Here is a 12,511-nt window from a genome sequence, read left to right as displayed (position 1 = left end):
ACCCTCTCTGCAATTCTCACTGCTCATTGGATGCTTCTGCTAATAGTGTGGAGACTGAAAAGGCAAGCTGACAGGGAGCCAACTAGTCCACTATAGTTCTGGAAGAAGAAGAAGAAGAAGAAGAAGAAGAGTTTGGATTTGATATCCCGCTTTATCACTACCCGAAGGAGTTTCAAAGCGGCTAACATTCTCCTTTCGCTTCCTCCCCCACAACAAACACTCTGTGAGGTGAGTGAGGCTGAGAGACTTCAGAGAAGTGTGACTAGCCCAAGGTCACCCAGCAGCTGCATGTGGAGGAGTGGAGACGCGAACCCGGTTCCACAGATAACGAGTCTGCCGCTCTTAACCACTACACCACACTGGCTCTCTTCACGTCACGTGAAAGCTCAAATCCAATGTGGAAATGAGCACTTAGCAAAATGTCATGAAAATGGAACAAAACTGTCGTGTGAATGCAGCCAGCATGAATCTGCTCCACCCCTCCCCCTTATTTCCTCCCCATCCAACAGAATAAGGATAGGTGACCTGAAGGTGCCTGCCACAGGCTATTTCCCGCCCTCATTCGCAGCAAGAGATGACTTACCCTGTAATCGCTAGAGGTGACGTAGAAGATGGGCAGGAATGCCAGCCAGATGATGCACGTGGTATACATGGTGAACCCAATGAACTTGGCCTCGTTGAAATTCTCAGGGCATTTCCTGGTCTTGAAGGCATAGACTGTACACAAGACTATCAAGAGCACATTGTAGGTGAGTGAAATGAGCATACTGGAGTCTTGGTTGTTGCACTTGAGTGTGACAATGTACCTTTTGTCGGGCTCAGTCTCCTTCCGCGTGCCGGGAGTCTCCACCAGGAGCCAGATGACGACGATAATGAGCTGGCAAGAAATCAGAGCCATGCAGATGACCACTTGGGAGGTGGGGCTGATGAACCTTGGGCGCTGCACACCCTCCTTCACCCCGCTGAAGATCCGAGCGATGCGGTTGGTCTTGGTCAAGAGGGCCGAGTAGCAGACGGCGAAGGAGGTCCCCAGCCCCAGCCGCCGCAAGGTGCAGACCGCCGTAGAGGGCTTGGCGATGAATATGAACGTCATGCTGTAGCACATCAAAACCCCGGTGAGCAGGATGTAGCACAGTTCGCGTCCGGAGGCCTTCACGATGGGAGTGTCGTTGTTCTTCACGAAGACGCCAAAAACAAACAGGGTGGAGATGAAACCAAGGCAGGAAATGGTGACTGGTCCAATAGCCCAGACGTCCTTCCAGCGAATGTACTCTTGGGGTAGCTCATAGCATGCGTTCAGCATCGCGTTGGGCCAGTAGCCAAGTCCACAATCGCTGCAAGTGAATTCGTCCAGCAGATATTCGTAAGGCTGGCACGGAATGCATATCCAACAGCACATGTCTCCTGGCTGCATGCTCTTCATTTCATTCTTCTTGCAGGGATCACTGCACTGGGAAACAGGGATGGAGGTCTTCACCCAGGGGATGAGGCTTGTGTTCAGGATGAGTCCTTCTGCCCAAAAGCCCACTTTCTGATAGCGATACCTCCCGTTGGCTCTGTGGAAGTTGAAGATATTGTAGCGGCCAATCCCATCCCCAGAGTGGTCAAATCGAACTGTGCTCTTGGTATCTAATGATGGTCGAAAGGGAGCTGTGAAGCAGAAGAGCAAAGACTCATTTAAATGATGGAAAAGCTAAATGATTAGAAAATCAAATGTCCACATATAATTGAATCTAGCTCCACACGTACCTGTCACTCTCCTTTCCAGGGCATGTCTACAGAGGATTAACTACAAAGTGTTATCATACTTTGAAATAAATCTACTTCTGACTAATGGGATTGACAGAAAAATGTTTCACTAAGAAAAGAAAAAAAACACATTTCCCCCCAGAAAATCCTATTTCATTAGAATGCAATGTATAGAAACCCATTTTTGCTTATTTTTAATTACAAAAATCAAAATGGATATTCAGGACAACCTGTTAGAAATGAACCAAAGCCTAATAGGGTGCTTTGTCCTTTTTGACCTTACAGTTTCAGTTGCAAGAGCCATAATCATTTGTTTGAGCATGCTAAATATGCTCACATTTTATGTTCTGCTGTTTTTCTTTTCATTTTTGTTATTTCAACCCCTAATTTCATGTTCCTGGGCATTGTGGAGGGATGTTAGAGACGTGTGTCTGTTGCCCCTACTGCACTTGTTTGTATCGGCTCAGCAAACCTGTGAGTGGAATAGCCTTAAGGACCAATCTAGAGGTGACAGTACAGTGGTACCTTGGTTTAAGAATAGCTTAGTTTACGAACAACTTGGATTAAGAACGCTGCAAACCCGGAAGTAGGTGTTTTGGTTTGTGAACTTTGCCTTGGAAGCAGAACATGTTCCGTTTCCATTTGTAAGTCGAGTCCCCCGCTGCTATGGGAAAGCACGCCTTGGTTTAAGAATTAAGTTTGTAAACCAAGGTACCACTGTAGTCACATGACTGGCTTCATGTGCTTGTTTTCCCTTTATTAAACAGCAGCCACAAGCCCCCTGATCTAGACAAGGGCCTCAGAGGAGCCAAAGGGTTAAAGCCTCCCTCCACCAACCTTGCAATCACAATCTAGATTAGGGCTCTTCAGGGCTACTCTTTAGAGAGAGAAAACAAGCAAGAAAGGGCTAGTTAGATGATTAACATCGTGTCTGGGGAAGATGCAATTCTGTGAGGACTTTCCCCATTTCCTCCTCCTCCTTATCAGGTTGTGTGCTATAGGCTTCTCACCACAGTGAGATGGAGCAGAAATGGAGAAAGGCAACATTCAGCCTAAGCTTTGTTCCTTTCTCAACAGCACATCAGAGTTGTATGCAGACCCAGAGCCAGCAATATTAGAAGGAATTTGATATCAACCTAAGGCAAGCATTCTGCCATGGCAAGCATTTTGACTGGCCAAACGGAGCGACTCCACATCTCCTCCCTCCCATTGTGCTGTATGTGTCCATACAGAAAAGCACATATTTCCCCCATATAATATGAGAATTAGCCATGAGGCCTCACTGACCACATTAGGCTGAAACGGCACCCTTCTTCTCCCACCACACCCCAAGCCTTTATTTTCCCGCACCCCAAAGCACAGCCTCGGCTTACCATCAAATGTCACATTCAGCATGAATTCCTTGTAGAACCTCTTGCCGTTCACAGGCTTCATGGGGTCGCAGAGCTTGGTGGCATTGGGGCACAGCGCTTGGTACATGTTGTGCAGGGCGTGCGCCATTGCGTAGACCGCATTGATTACAAACATGATCTTGGATTCCTGCTCAAACTTGCCTGTCTTCAGGGAGAAGCGGCTACAGTTCTGGCTGTGGAAGCTGCACTGGAACTTGTGTTCCCAGAACTCCCGGAACCAAGGGTTTCGGCTGTTGTTGTAGGGGTCAAGGTTCCGGAAGTACACTGCGAATTCCTGCACCGGGTAGGAAGCCAATTCAATGGTGATAGCTCCCTCAGCTATTGGCTCACTGCCAGACACCACACTCTCAAGAGCGCCCCAGCCATCACTGGCCACCCATGTGAAGGACACGTTGATCCTCTGAGCGGCTGCCAAAAGCTCTCGGGCATCTTCGCTCCGGGTGAATAGCACCACCACCCTTGCGCTGGGCTTCTGCAGCAAGGCCTTGATCACCCCGTCAAAGGTCTTCTTGTTCATGGAACGGCCCACTTTCTCAGAGGTGGCAATGCAGATGTTGCGAGCCCGGGCTTGTTGCTCAAAGGCTTCGATGCCTGTTTCTCCATAGTCGCCTTCTGAGGCCACCGTGGAGACGTAGGTCCAGTTGAAGAAACGCAGGATCTCAGACATAGCCTTCGCCTGGTAGAAGTCTGGTGGGACAGTGCGAGCGAAGTAATCGTAGCGAGTCTTGTCGCTGAGCTTGGCACTGGTGGAGGCATAGCTGATCTGGGGGATCTGGAATAGTCGCAGTAGGTTAGCCACCTGAAGGGAAAGAGAGGAAGGAAGGAAGGAAACTGAGCAACACATAAGTGGCAACAGGAGAAATGGCATAGTTATGAAGCAGCAGTGGTGATTAAGAATACTCTACCTGCTCTGTAGAGGAAAATGTGACAATTTAAATAGAAGACTCCCCTGTTGGCCTTTGAAAAAGGAGGCAGTTCATAAACCTCATGTTCCCCAGATCCTAATTTGAGAAACTCTACCCTGAAAATTCAGTTTAGACATCAGACCAAACCATGGTTAAAGAAATTTAACCATGGTTTACTTTGGGGCCTGAACTGACAAAACAAGCATTTGCAGTCAACCAGCAAACCAGAAGCCACTGCTTGAAGTGGGTTTTCAAACTATAGTTTCTGCTCCCAGTGGTTTGGCATGATATCTGACTTGACATGCCATAGCTATAGACATCCCTCTGCCTTCAGGTGTTGCTTCACCATGTGAAGGAAATGAGCAACATGCACTTAAGAAGCCGAGTCCAGAGAGGATGGAAAATGAAAACGCACAAGAAGCTCTAAATTAAAGCATGGTTTGCCTTCTATACGATTCTCAAACCGTGGTTCAAATTCTAAACCGTAGTCAATGCAAACCATGGTTTGGTGTTTAGAACAAAGTTGATCATAGCCTGTCAGTATATCTGGTTTAATGAGATGAGGAAGAGAATGGGAGAACTACAAGGCACAGGTACCCAGATGGCATTGCATAAACTGGCATCTGAACCTTCAGCAGGCAATGCATACACACTTCCAAACCTTTTGCTGTGAATATGAGGATGAGGGAATTGTTCTCTTAAAATCAGAGCTCACATTCAAAGTAAATGATACATTCTGTACCACACCGAGATGCATTTGCACCAGTAGAGGGACATACTGATGGTCTAACATTTAAACCAGTGAAGGTTGGTCCATTAGGGCAATTGGGATGCTGCCCCACCAGTTTCAGCCTGCCCTCAGGCAGCCCTCACCTGCCTGCCTGCCTTCTTGCTTACATCCAGTACAGAACACTCCATGTCAGCTTCCTTTTCTTCAGTCTCTGTGTTTCCCCTTGTAAAACTCAGAAAGAAGGCAAATAGGAGCAAAACTAGAATTAGCTGGTTCTGCCTGCCATTGACTCTGGCTGGCTCCACCTACTTCTGGGCTCTCTGCCTCCCACTCCACAAGTCACACCAGCCACCGCGGATTAAAACATTTGCTGTTGAAAGCATATCCTTAATATTGCAAATCATTTCTTCTAAGGCATTAGGTTAACAGCGGTTAACATTGCTGACCTTATTTGCCTTGTCTGAGCTAATCGTTTATGACACATCAATTCTACACTGATGTTTCTTTACTATGCATTTGAACTGTTTCGTATGCAGTGAAAACCTTTGTACAAACGTCTACTGGATGTTGGAGCGCACAAAGAATAAACGACACAGAGTGACACATGTTCGGTGGGCACCATATGTCTGAGCCACACAGAATACAACAAGTGTGATCTCCTGCGGTGTTGAAATGGCCTAAATCATCTTCCTGGACCATTGAAATTAACCCCTCGCTGAGATGAATAGGGCATTTAATGGGGACTTTCATTGTGAGCTTCTTGCAGCTTCTTACAGACAGATGTGAACTCATAAATACATGGATGGCAATTTGGACACATTTTCTCTGGAGCTGCAATAGCTGAAACCCTGGGGTTTAATCTCGATCAAATCAATAGGCATTTGCCACTGGCCCCAATGGGAGGTGGATTGCAAGTGGCAAGATAAGATGATGGTGAATTAGCTAGCAGCTCCATACAAAAATCTGACACATGTTTCCCACTGTATGTTGTGACCTACATATGACTGACTGCACTGTTAGCCCTTTATAAGGAACTAGGCTAAATCACACCGAGCTACCACAGTAGAAAAATAAAGCAGGGTCTGTTATGTGTTGTATTCAATGAGCCACTCTTCCCATTAGTTTCAAGTTACAGACGCTTTATAATTGGAGACAGCAAAATAACAAGCCTCTCTAGATTGTCAGCATCTTGTTTTGGTTTGTAAAACCCTTCTTTCCTGGCATGTGGAAGAGGCATGGCATTGATTGTCACAGACGCAGGAGCACTTCCAACCATGACTGCGCATGCAGCCATAACAAATGTATGCATAAGGCATCCTATTGACAGCCTCCCTAGCTCTCTGCATGCATAATTGGTACAAATGTCCATCACATTTGCAGGATATTGCTCAAAGACAGTACTTTCCAACAAGAGAAACGCTAATAGAAACCTGCCTCTTAATATGAGAGCTTGTTCAAGGATGAGCAACTTGGAAATGCCAATTCTGAAATCATTTTGAATTTTTACTATAGAAGTGTTGCAATTTACGATGTGGAGCAGCAGCCTGCCTCCCCCATATTCAATAACACATATCTATCCGATTACTACGAAACAACCATATCAAGCAATCTCAAAATATACTACTTTTTGCAATACATCCAGAAAGAGGCCTTTGAACGTTTCTGAGAATCTTATTCCTCTATCAGCATGTCCTTGCTTGCTCCACCCCTGTGGAACCTAAAATGCTGCATCTGGTCTATGGGACAGTATTAAGCAGACTCAGAAATGAACACCCCCTCCCCAGACCATATGTAATGCATACACACACACACACACACACACACATGTATAAGAAAGTAACATAGTATGTGTGCATTTATAGGGTACCTAGGGGATATGGTCAAAGAAAAGGGAAGGGGGAACCCTCCTCTCTAAGGCAATCTTAGCAAAGAGTTGTTCAAACACCAATTTATGAGCATATCTAAGGAGTCTGAACAGCAAAGAAGGACTAGAATTGCCAACTAACTCAGAAGAAAATGTCTGGTCTACTCTTTTGCATTAATAGCATATATATGAAGGCATCAGCAGGTGGGCCATTACCACCTACTAAAGTAGTATCTGTTGATCAAGCTCCTGTAAAATGGACTATAAAAATCTGGAAACCCTAGGAATAATTTTCCTGTAAATGTAAAGTAGTAGGTTTATTATTATTATTATTATTAATCAATACTCCAGCACTTAACACAGAGCTATATATTCCAAAACAAGGAATTGCACCAAATCTAAATTACTTAACATGTCTCTTTAGTTATTTGAAATCTTTTTTTTCCTGCTTTTTGACCAAAAATGCCCAAGGCAGTTTGCAACAAACGTATATCTATATCTATCAATATCTCTCTCTCTCTCTCTGCCACCTTTCCTTGTCAAACTCTTGGGTCTTTCAGGGATGTGGCAGGCAGAAACTCAACAGGTGATGCATGGAGCTTCAAAGAAATGGATATCTTCACCTGTTGAGCTTGCAAACCCTGAGGATATTTCTTACATTTCCTTGATGGCGTGGTGCAAAGAAATCCAAAGCTGTTAGCTCTAATGCGGTAAAGGTTGCTGAAAACAAGCTTTTACGACCGAGGCCTGAGTCTCTCCAGAGCATTCGTGACCAACGGCTGGAATAGTTTACTCTCGGTCATTATTTTACACTGTCATTATTTCCCTTGTGGTCTGAAGCCGTTCTCCAAGCCATTATGGAACTATATCTTACAGATTAACGGCGTGCTTTTATTCTTCAGAAACCACCTCCAAACAAACAAACCCCTGCCTCACAGGAATGCTGTGCAATGACACTTGTCCTTCTCCGCTGCACTGGCTAGAAGGGGAGGGGAGCGGCTTCTGGCTCTGCAAAAACACGGCACAGTATGAAGCGCTCACTGTGCAGCAAAGCAGAGCCGTAGGCCACTGCGCTGTCATCAAAACAGTTGGAATTCAGGTCCTGCAAAACTTCTGGGAGAAGGAGAAGCTTCAAAGCTATGAGAGAGTGGCTTGGATTTTCAGGATCAAGCTTCTGCACCTTCTTTACTGTGTCCAAGATCTTCTCAATGACCTCAGCTGAAAGGTTGGCTGCCCCTGATTTAGAGAAGGCAAACTCTGCTGTGATTAACATGCAAACCACTTGGGCTATGTTGGGCAAAGGGGTCATATGCTAGTGGACAGTGGACAGCAGTTGAGCCGATACATTCTCTACAGATAAGAGGCCCACCTACAAAATATGTCAAAACATGAGTCGCAGGGTTGCATGTACCGGAGGCTGTGCCACTTTGAATGCCAAAGAGGACATTGAGTCCAGCAAGCTAGAAACCCCAATAATCATTGTGGCTGGCGATCCTGGGCACCAAAATAAATCCAGTTCCGAGGACATGCTATCGTCCCCCTCTTTAAAATACTCGTGGAGATCTTGATGAAGAATGAAATCAAGGAAGCCGGGGCAGCCCATCCCCTTTCTCCATCTGAGGCAAAACAGGAATATGCTGCCATTACCGCCGTGAGGCAGAACACCCTAATTTGGGGAGAGAGGGGACATACAAGGCCTTGGCACTTGTCTTCTCTGCCCTGTGGGTGAGGAAGATGAGCTGCAACACTTCATGCTTGCAATGCCCCGCTCTTGCCTCACCATTCGGTGAGAGGGTGGATGTAGGCCATGTCAGAGCCAGGGCACCTTCAATGAAAGGCCTCTCTTCTCCCCAATAGCCATGGAGGAATCTGAAGAAGCACCTCTGGTGAGAATCAATGGCCAGGCACATGTGGAGACAGGCTCTCTTCCAGGTCCCTGTCGGCAAGCCTTAAAGGTCAAGATCGGCATTTTCAAATGGGCCCAGAACCACACCAGGAGCCAGTGGCATCGGCAAAGCAGTGGTGAAATATATATATTTTTAATTCCCAGCACAGCTTGTTGTCTAGCAGCCATAGTCTAAACCAGCGGTGGGGAACCTGTACACATAGTTAGGCCTGGCAGTGGCACGCCAACCCATTTCCCCCATGAGGCTGTTTCAGCCAAGCCACACCCACCTGGCCTACACCAAATGTCATATAGGATGTCAGGTGGAGGGCAGGGGTTTGCAGCACTGGCAACCAGATAATCACTATCAGTATAAGCACTGACAATTAGCTGGTCATCAGTGTCTGAAATGCACTGTACCTTTGCCCATGCAATTTGATCTCAAACCACGCAGGAAAAGGAAAGCAGATTACCTGACATCATTGTGATGTTGGGTCATTGATAGGTGGGTGGCGCTGTCCATCAGTGTAAGTTGGCCCATAGAAGATGAGGGAGGTAAGGATCTAGCTTACCGGCTGGAACCAGTTCCCTGCCATTGTTCTAACTTAACTGCAGTTTCTGAACTGCACTTCCTGAGGGACAGCCCCATGTAAAATATTGCAGTCGTCTCACCAGGAGGTTACCAGAGAAAGGGGGTGACCAAGGCTAGGCCTGATATACCACAAGTTAGATATCAGACATGATGTGAGGTTATGTAATAAACTCAGGTAATTAGTAGGGAATTTATTAGATGATGCTAACATACAAGAAGCTACAGTTAGAACTGGATATGGAACAACTGATTGGTTCAAAATTGGGAAAGGAGTACGACAAGGCTGTATATTGTCTCCCTGCTTATTTAACTTATATGCAGAATTCATCATGCGAAAGGCTGGGCTGGATGAATCCCAAACCGGAATTAAGATTGCCGGAAAAAATATCAACAACCTCAGATATGCTGATGATACTACCTTGATGGCAGAAAGTGAGGAGGAATTAAAGAACCTTTTAATGAGGGTGAAAGAGGAGAGCGCAAAATATGGTCTGAAGCTCAACATCAAAAAAACTAAGATCATGGCCACTGGTCCCATCACCTCCTGCATAATCACTGCATATGGTGACAGCAGTCACGAAATTAGAAGATGCCTGCTTCTTGGGAGAAAAGCAATGACAAACCTAGACAGCATCTTAAAAAGCAGAGACATCACCTTGCCGACAAAGGTCCGTATAGTTAAAGCTATCCTTTTCCCAGTAGTAATGTACGGAAGTGAGAGCTGGACCATAAAGAAGGCTGATCGCCGAAGAATTGATGCTTTTGAATTATGGTGCTGGAGGAGACTCTTGAGAGTCCCATGGAGTGCAAGAAGATCAAACCTATCCATTCTCAAAGAAATCAGCCCTGAGTGCTCACTAGAAGGACAGATCCTGAAGTTGAGGCTCCAGTACTTTGGCCACCTCATGAGAAGAGAAGACTCCCTAGAAAAGGCCCTGATGTTGGGAAAGATGGAGGGCACAAGGAGAAGGGGACGACAGAGGATGAGATGGTTGGACAGTGTTCTCGAAGCTACTAACATGAGTCTGGCCAAACTGCGAGAGGCAGTGAAGGATAGGCGTGCCTGGCGTGCTCTGGTCCATGGGGTCACGAAGAGTCGGACACGACTGAACGACTGAACAACAACAACAACATACTAACGACAAAATGTAACAGCCGGAAGGAATTTTGCAGAAATGTCTAATATGTAATGTTAGTGTGGAAGATCACAGAATTTAAGCAGAAGTGGTTGCGTGGGGTAAAACCTTCCAGTATATTATTAGGAGGGAGAATGACAAGCACCTATTACAGTCTGAAGCCAAACTAGAGCAGACAAAGCAGTACGTTTACGGTTACTATGGATGCTATAACATAGCTCATATAAAAGGCAGCAGAAGAGAGGCTTTGCTAATAAGGTTGTTGCAGATCAGATCCTGTAAGAGCTGCAAGGCAGGCTACACAATTCTACGACTGATGTAAATCACAGTGATGTACAAGCAGATGTTGTGCAGGGAGAAAGCTAATCTGCTGCCTTTGTGCCTGGCCTAAGAGCCCTTCCGAAAGAGGAAAAACTGAAGAGCAAGTCAAATAATCTACCAGCAGTGAAAATGTGCACCCAGAGCCGCGGATGGTGCTGCTGCAGTCTGCGACTCAAACTCTCCACTTGGTCCAGATGCTCTGCAGTAATGCTCATTATCTTCAAAGGGGAGAAATCCTCACTAATGAGGTTGTTAAAAATACAGACTACAAAAGAGGCAGGCTAGAGGAAAAAGCCTTGCCATCTGATAGGCTCTTCGGAGTTGAGAAGCAGAACACACTTCACAGCTCTGGATGTGTCGAAACCTTGCTGCATAATTAACATGCACAAATAAATTTTAAGCAGAAAATTACATTCCACAGCGGCAAGAAGGCACCCGAGACGGCAAATTGCCCTTCAAGGACTCCCCACCGGCAGGGTCAAGGGCATTTGACCTAAAGCCTCGTGTTTAACTGTATACGCTGTGGGGAATGGGAACAATCTTTCACACCTGCCAGGCTTGATTTTAGAATTATTAGCATGATGTTATAATTTCATAACCCCTTGCAGAACGGTTTTTTGTTGTTGTTGTTTTGCAAGACTCAGTGCAAAACTCCGGGCCATTCAAGACCTCTACAATAACGCAGCCATTTCTCTCTTTGCTAATGGACTGTTGTTTATTTAACAGCTATGATCGTAATTGTGGTAGATTGCCTCTGTAACAGCTGGGGGGTGGGACTAAGTAGCTCTTTTGTTCAAATGTAAAAAAAAAAAAATCTGTAAAAGTGGTGCTAGTTACCAGTTAGACTTTAGTGAGAACTATTTATCTCTTGTCACCAACTTGTCCTTAGAGCCATAGCATGAGACTCTTACCCTCAGGGTCAGGAGTTTGTGCCCCATGTTGGGTGGAAGATTCCTGCATTGCAGGGGGTTGTGTTCCCTTCCAGCTCTACAGTTCTAAGATTCCATGATGATCCAAGGGAAAGCACAGATCAGGTAAATCCACTTCTATACTGCATTAGGCTATAATTATCCCTTCAAATTCCAATAGGTGTTTGAGTGCCTACAAATTTGGAAGCAAAACAAAGCTACCCAACATACCGGTATAATGGAGTGGTTTCTACATACTGGGGGACTCCCTTAGGTAAGGACAGATTTAACTAACTAGTCCCACCAGTGGAAGTCCACACAAGGACTTTCACTCATGCAATGGGGCTCCTCCCTCCCTCTCATCCCCATATGCCCCCCCCCTTCAGAAGTGCTTGCATTGCTGGTGATCAGCTTTGTGCTTTCTAGGGTAGTAGTGCAAGGCAGGGCCGTCTTTAGCATATGTGCCGCCAGGGTGCAAAGATCCACCCAGCGCCCCCAAATTTAGTTTAGCCCCAAAATTAACTTTAGCATTTGTCATAAAATGAAGAAAAAATGCAGCTCGCAGAATTCATAGATGCGTTTTTGCGGAAATGGAAAACTAAAATCGTGTGCTGAAACGCATGTGTAGTAGAGCCCTAAGTACTAAGCAGTTAGTCAAAGAAAATGCTGACAATTAGCGAAAATAAACATTTTTTTTAATGATTTCTCTAAACGAATATGAACTGCAAGTGATTAAATTCAAACACGTGGCTTGAATGCAGCCAGGAGGCAGGCGGCGTGAGATCAGTCGTGTCAAAGGTGCCGCTAGCCCCACTGCCACACAGCAGCTCAATATAATACGTAACATAATATTTTGATGTAAGAGTTAATTTCGTGTGCATGGCGCCATTGAGAATGACAAGCGCCTTCGTTGCCTCTAGCGCGGCGCGGCTTTGGTAGATGAGCGCACAAAGTCGAAAGTCCTTTCGGGAAACAGTAGGTATACATTTCGGTAATACCTAGGTATATA

At 45.7% G+C, this 12,511-nt stretch overlaps 1 protein-coding gene across 1 annotated transcript in view; it reads right to left on the bottom strand.

Annotated features, from left to right (window-relative positions):
- Nucleotides 1-12,511, bottom strand: part of GRM2 (glutamate metabotropic receptor 2) — an 88,783-nt gene that overhangs the window by 12,331 nt on the left and 63,941 nt on the right. The window contains exons 3-4 of the mRNA XM_033140646.1: nt 3,123-3,960; nt 584-1,650 (exon numbers count right to left, since the gene is read on the bottom strand). Coding sequence (XP_032996537.1) covers nt 584-1,650; nt 3,123-3,960 — 1,905 coding nt within the window. The remainder of the gene's footprint in view (nt 1-583; nt 1,651-3,122; nt 3,961-12,511) is intronic.

The sequence above is a fragment of the Lacerta agilis genome, chromosome 2 (assembly GCF_009819535.1).
Source record: "Lacerta agilis isolate rLacAgi1 chromosome 2, rLacAgi1.pri, whole genome shotgun sequence".
Lineage (NCBI taxonomy): Eukaryota > Metazoa > Chordata > Lepidosauria > Squamata > Lacertidae > Lacerta > Lacerta agilis.
Note: the sequence above shows the minus strand (reverse complement) of the source record. Positions and strands in the feature narration are given on the sequence as shown.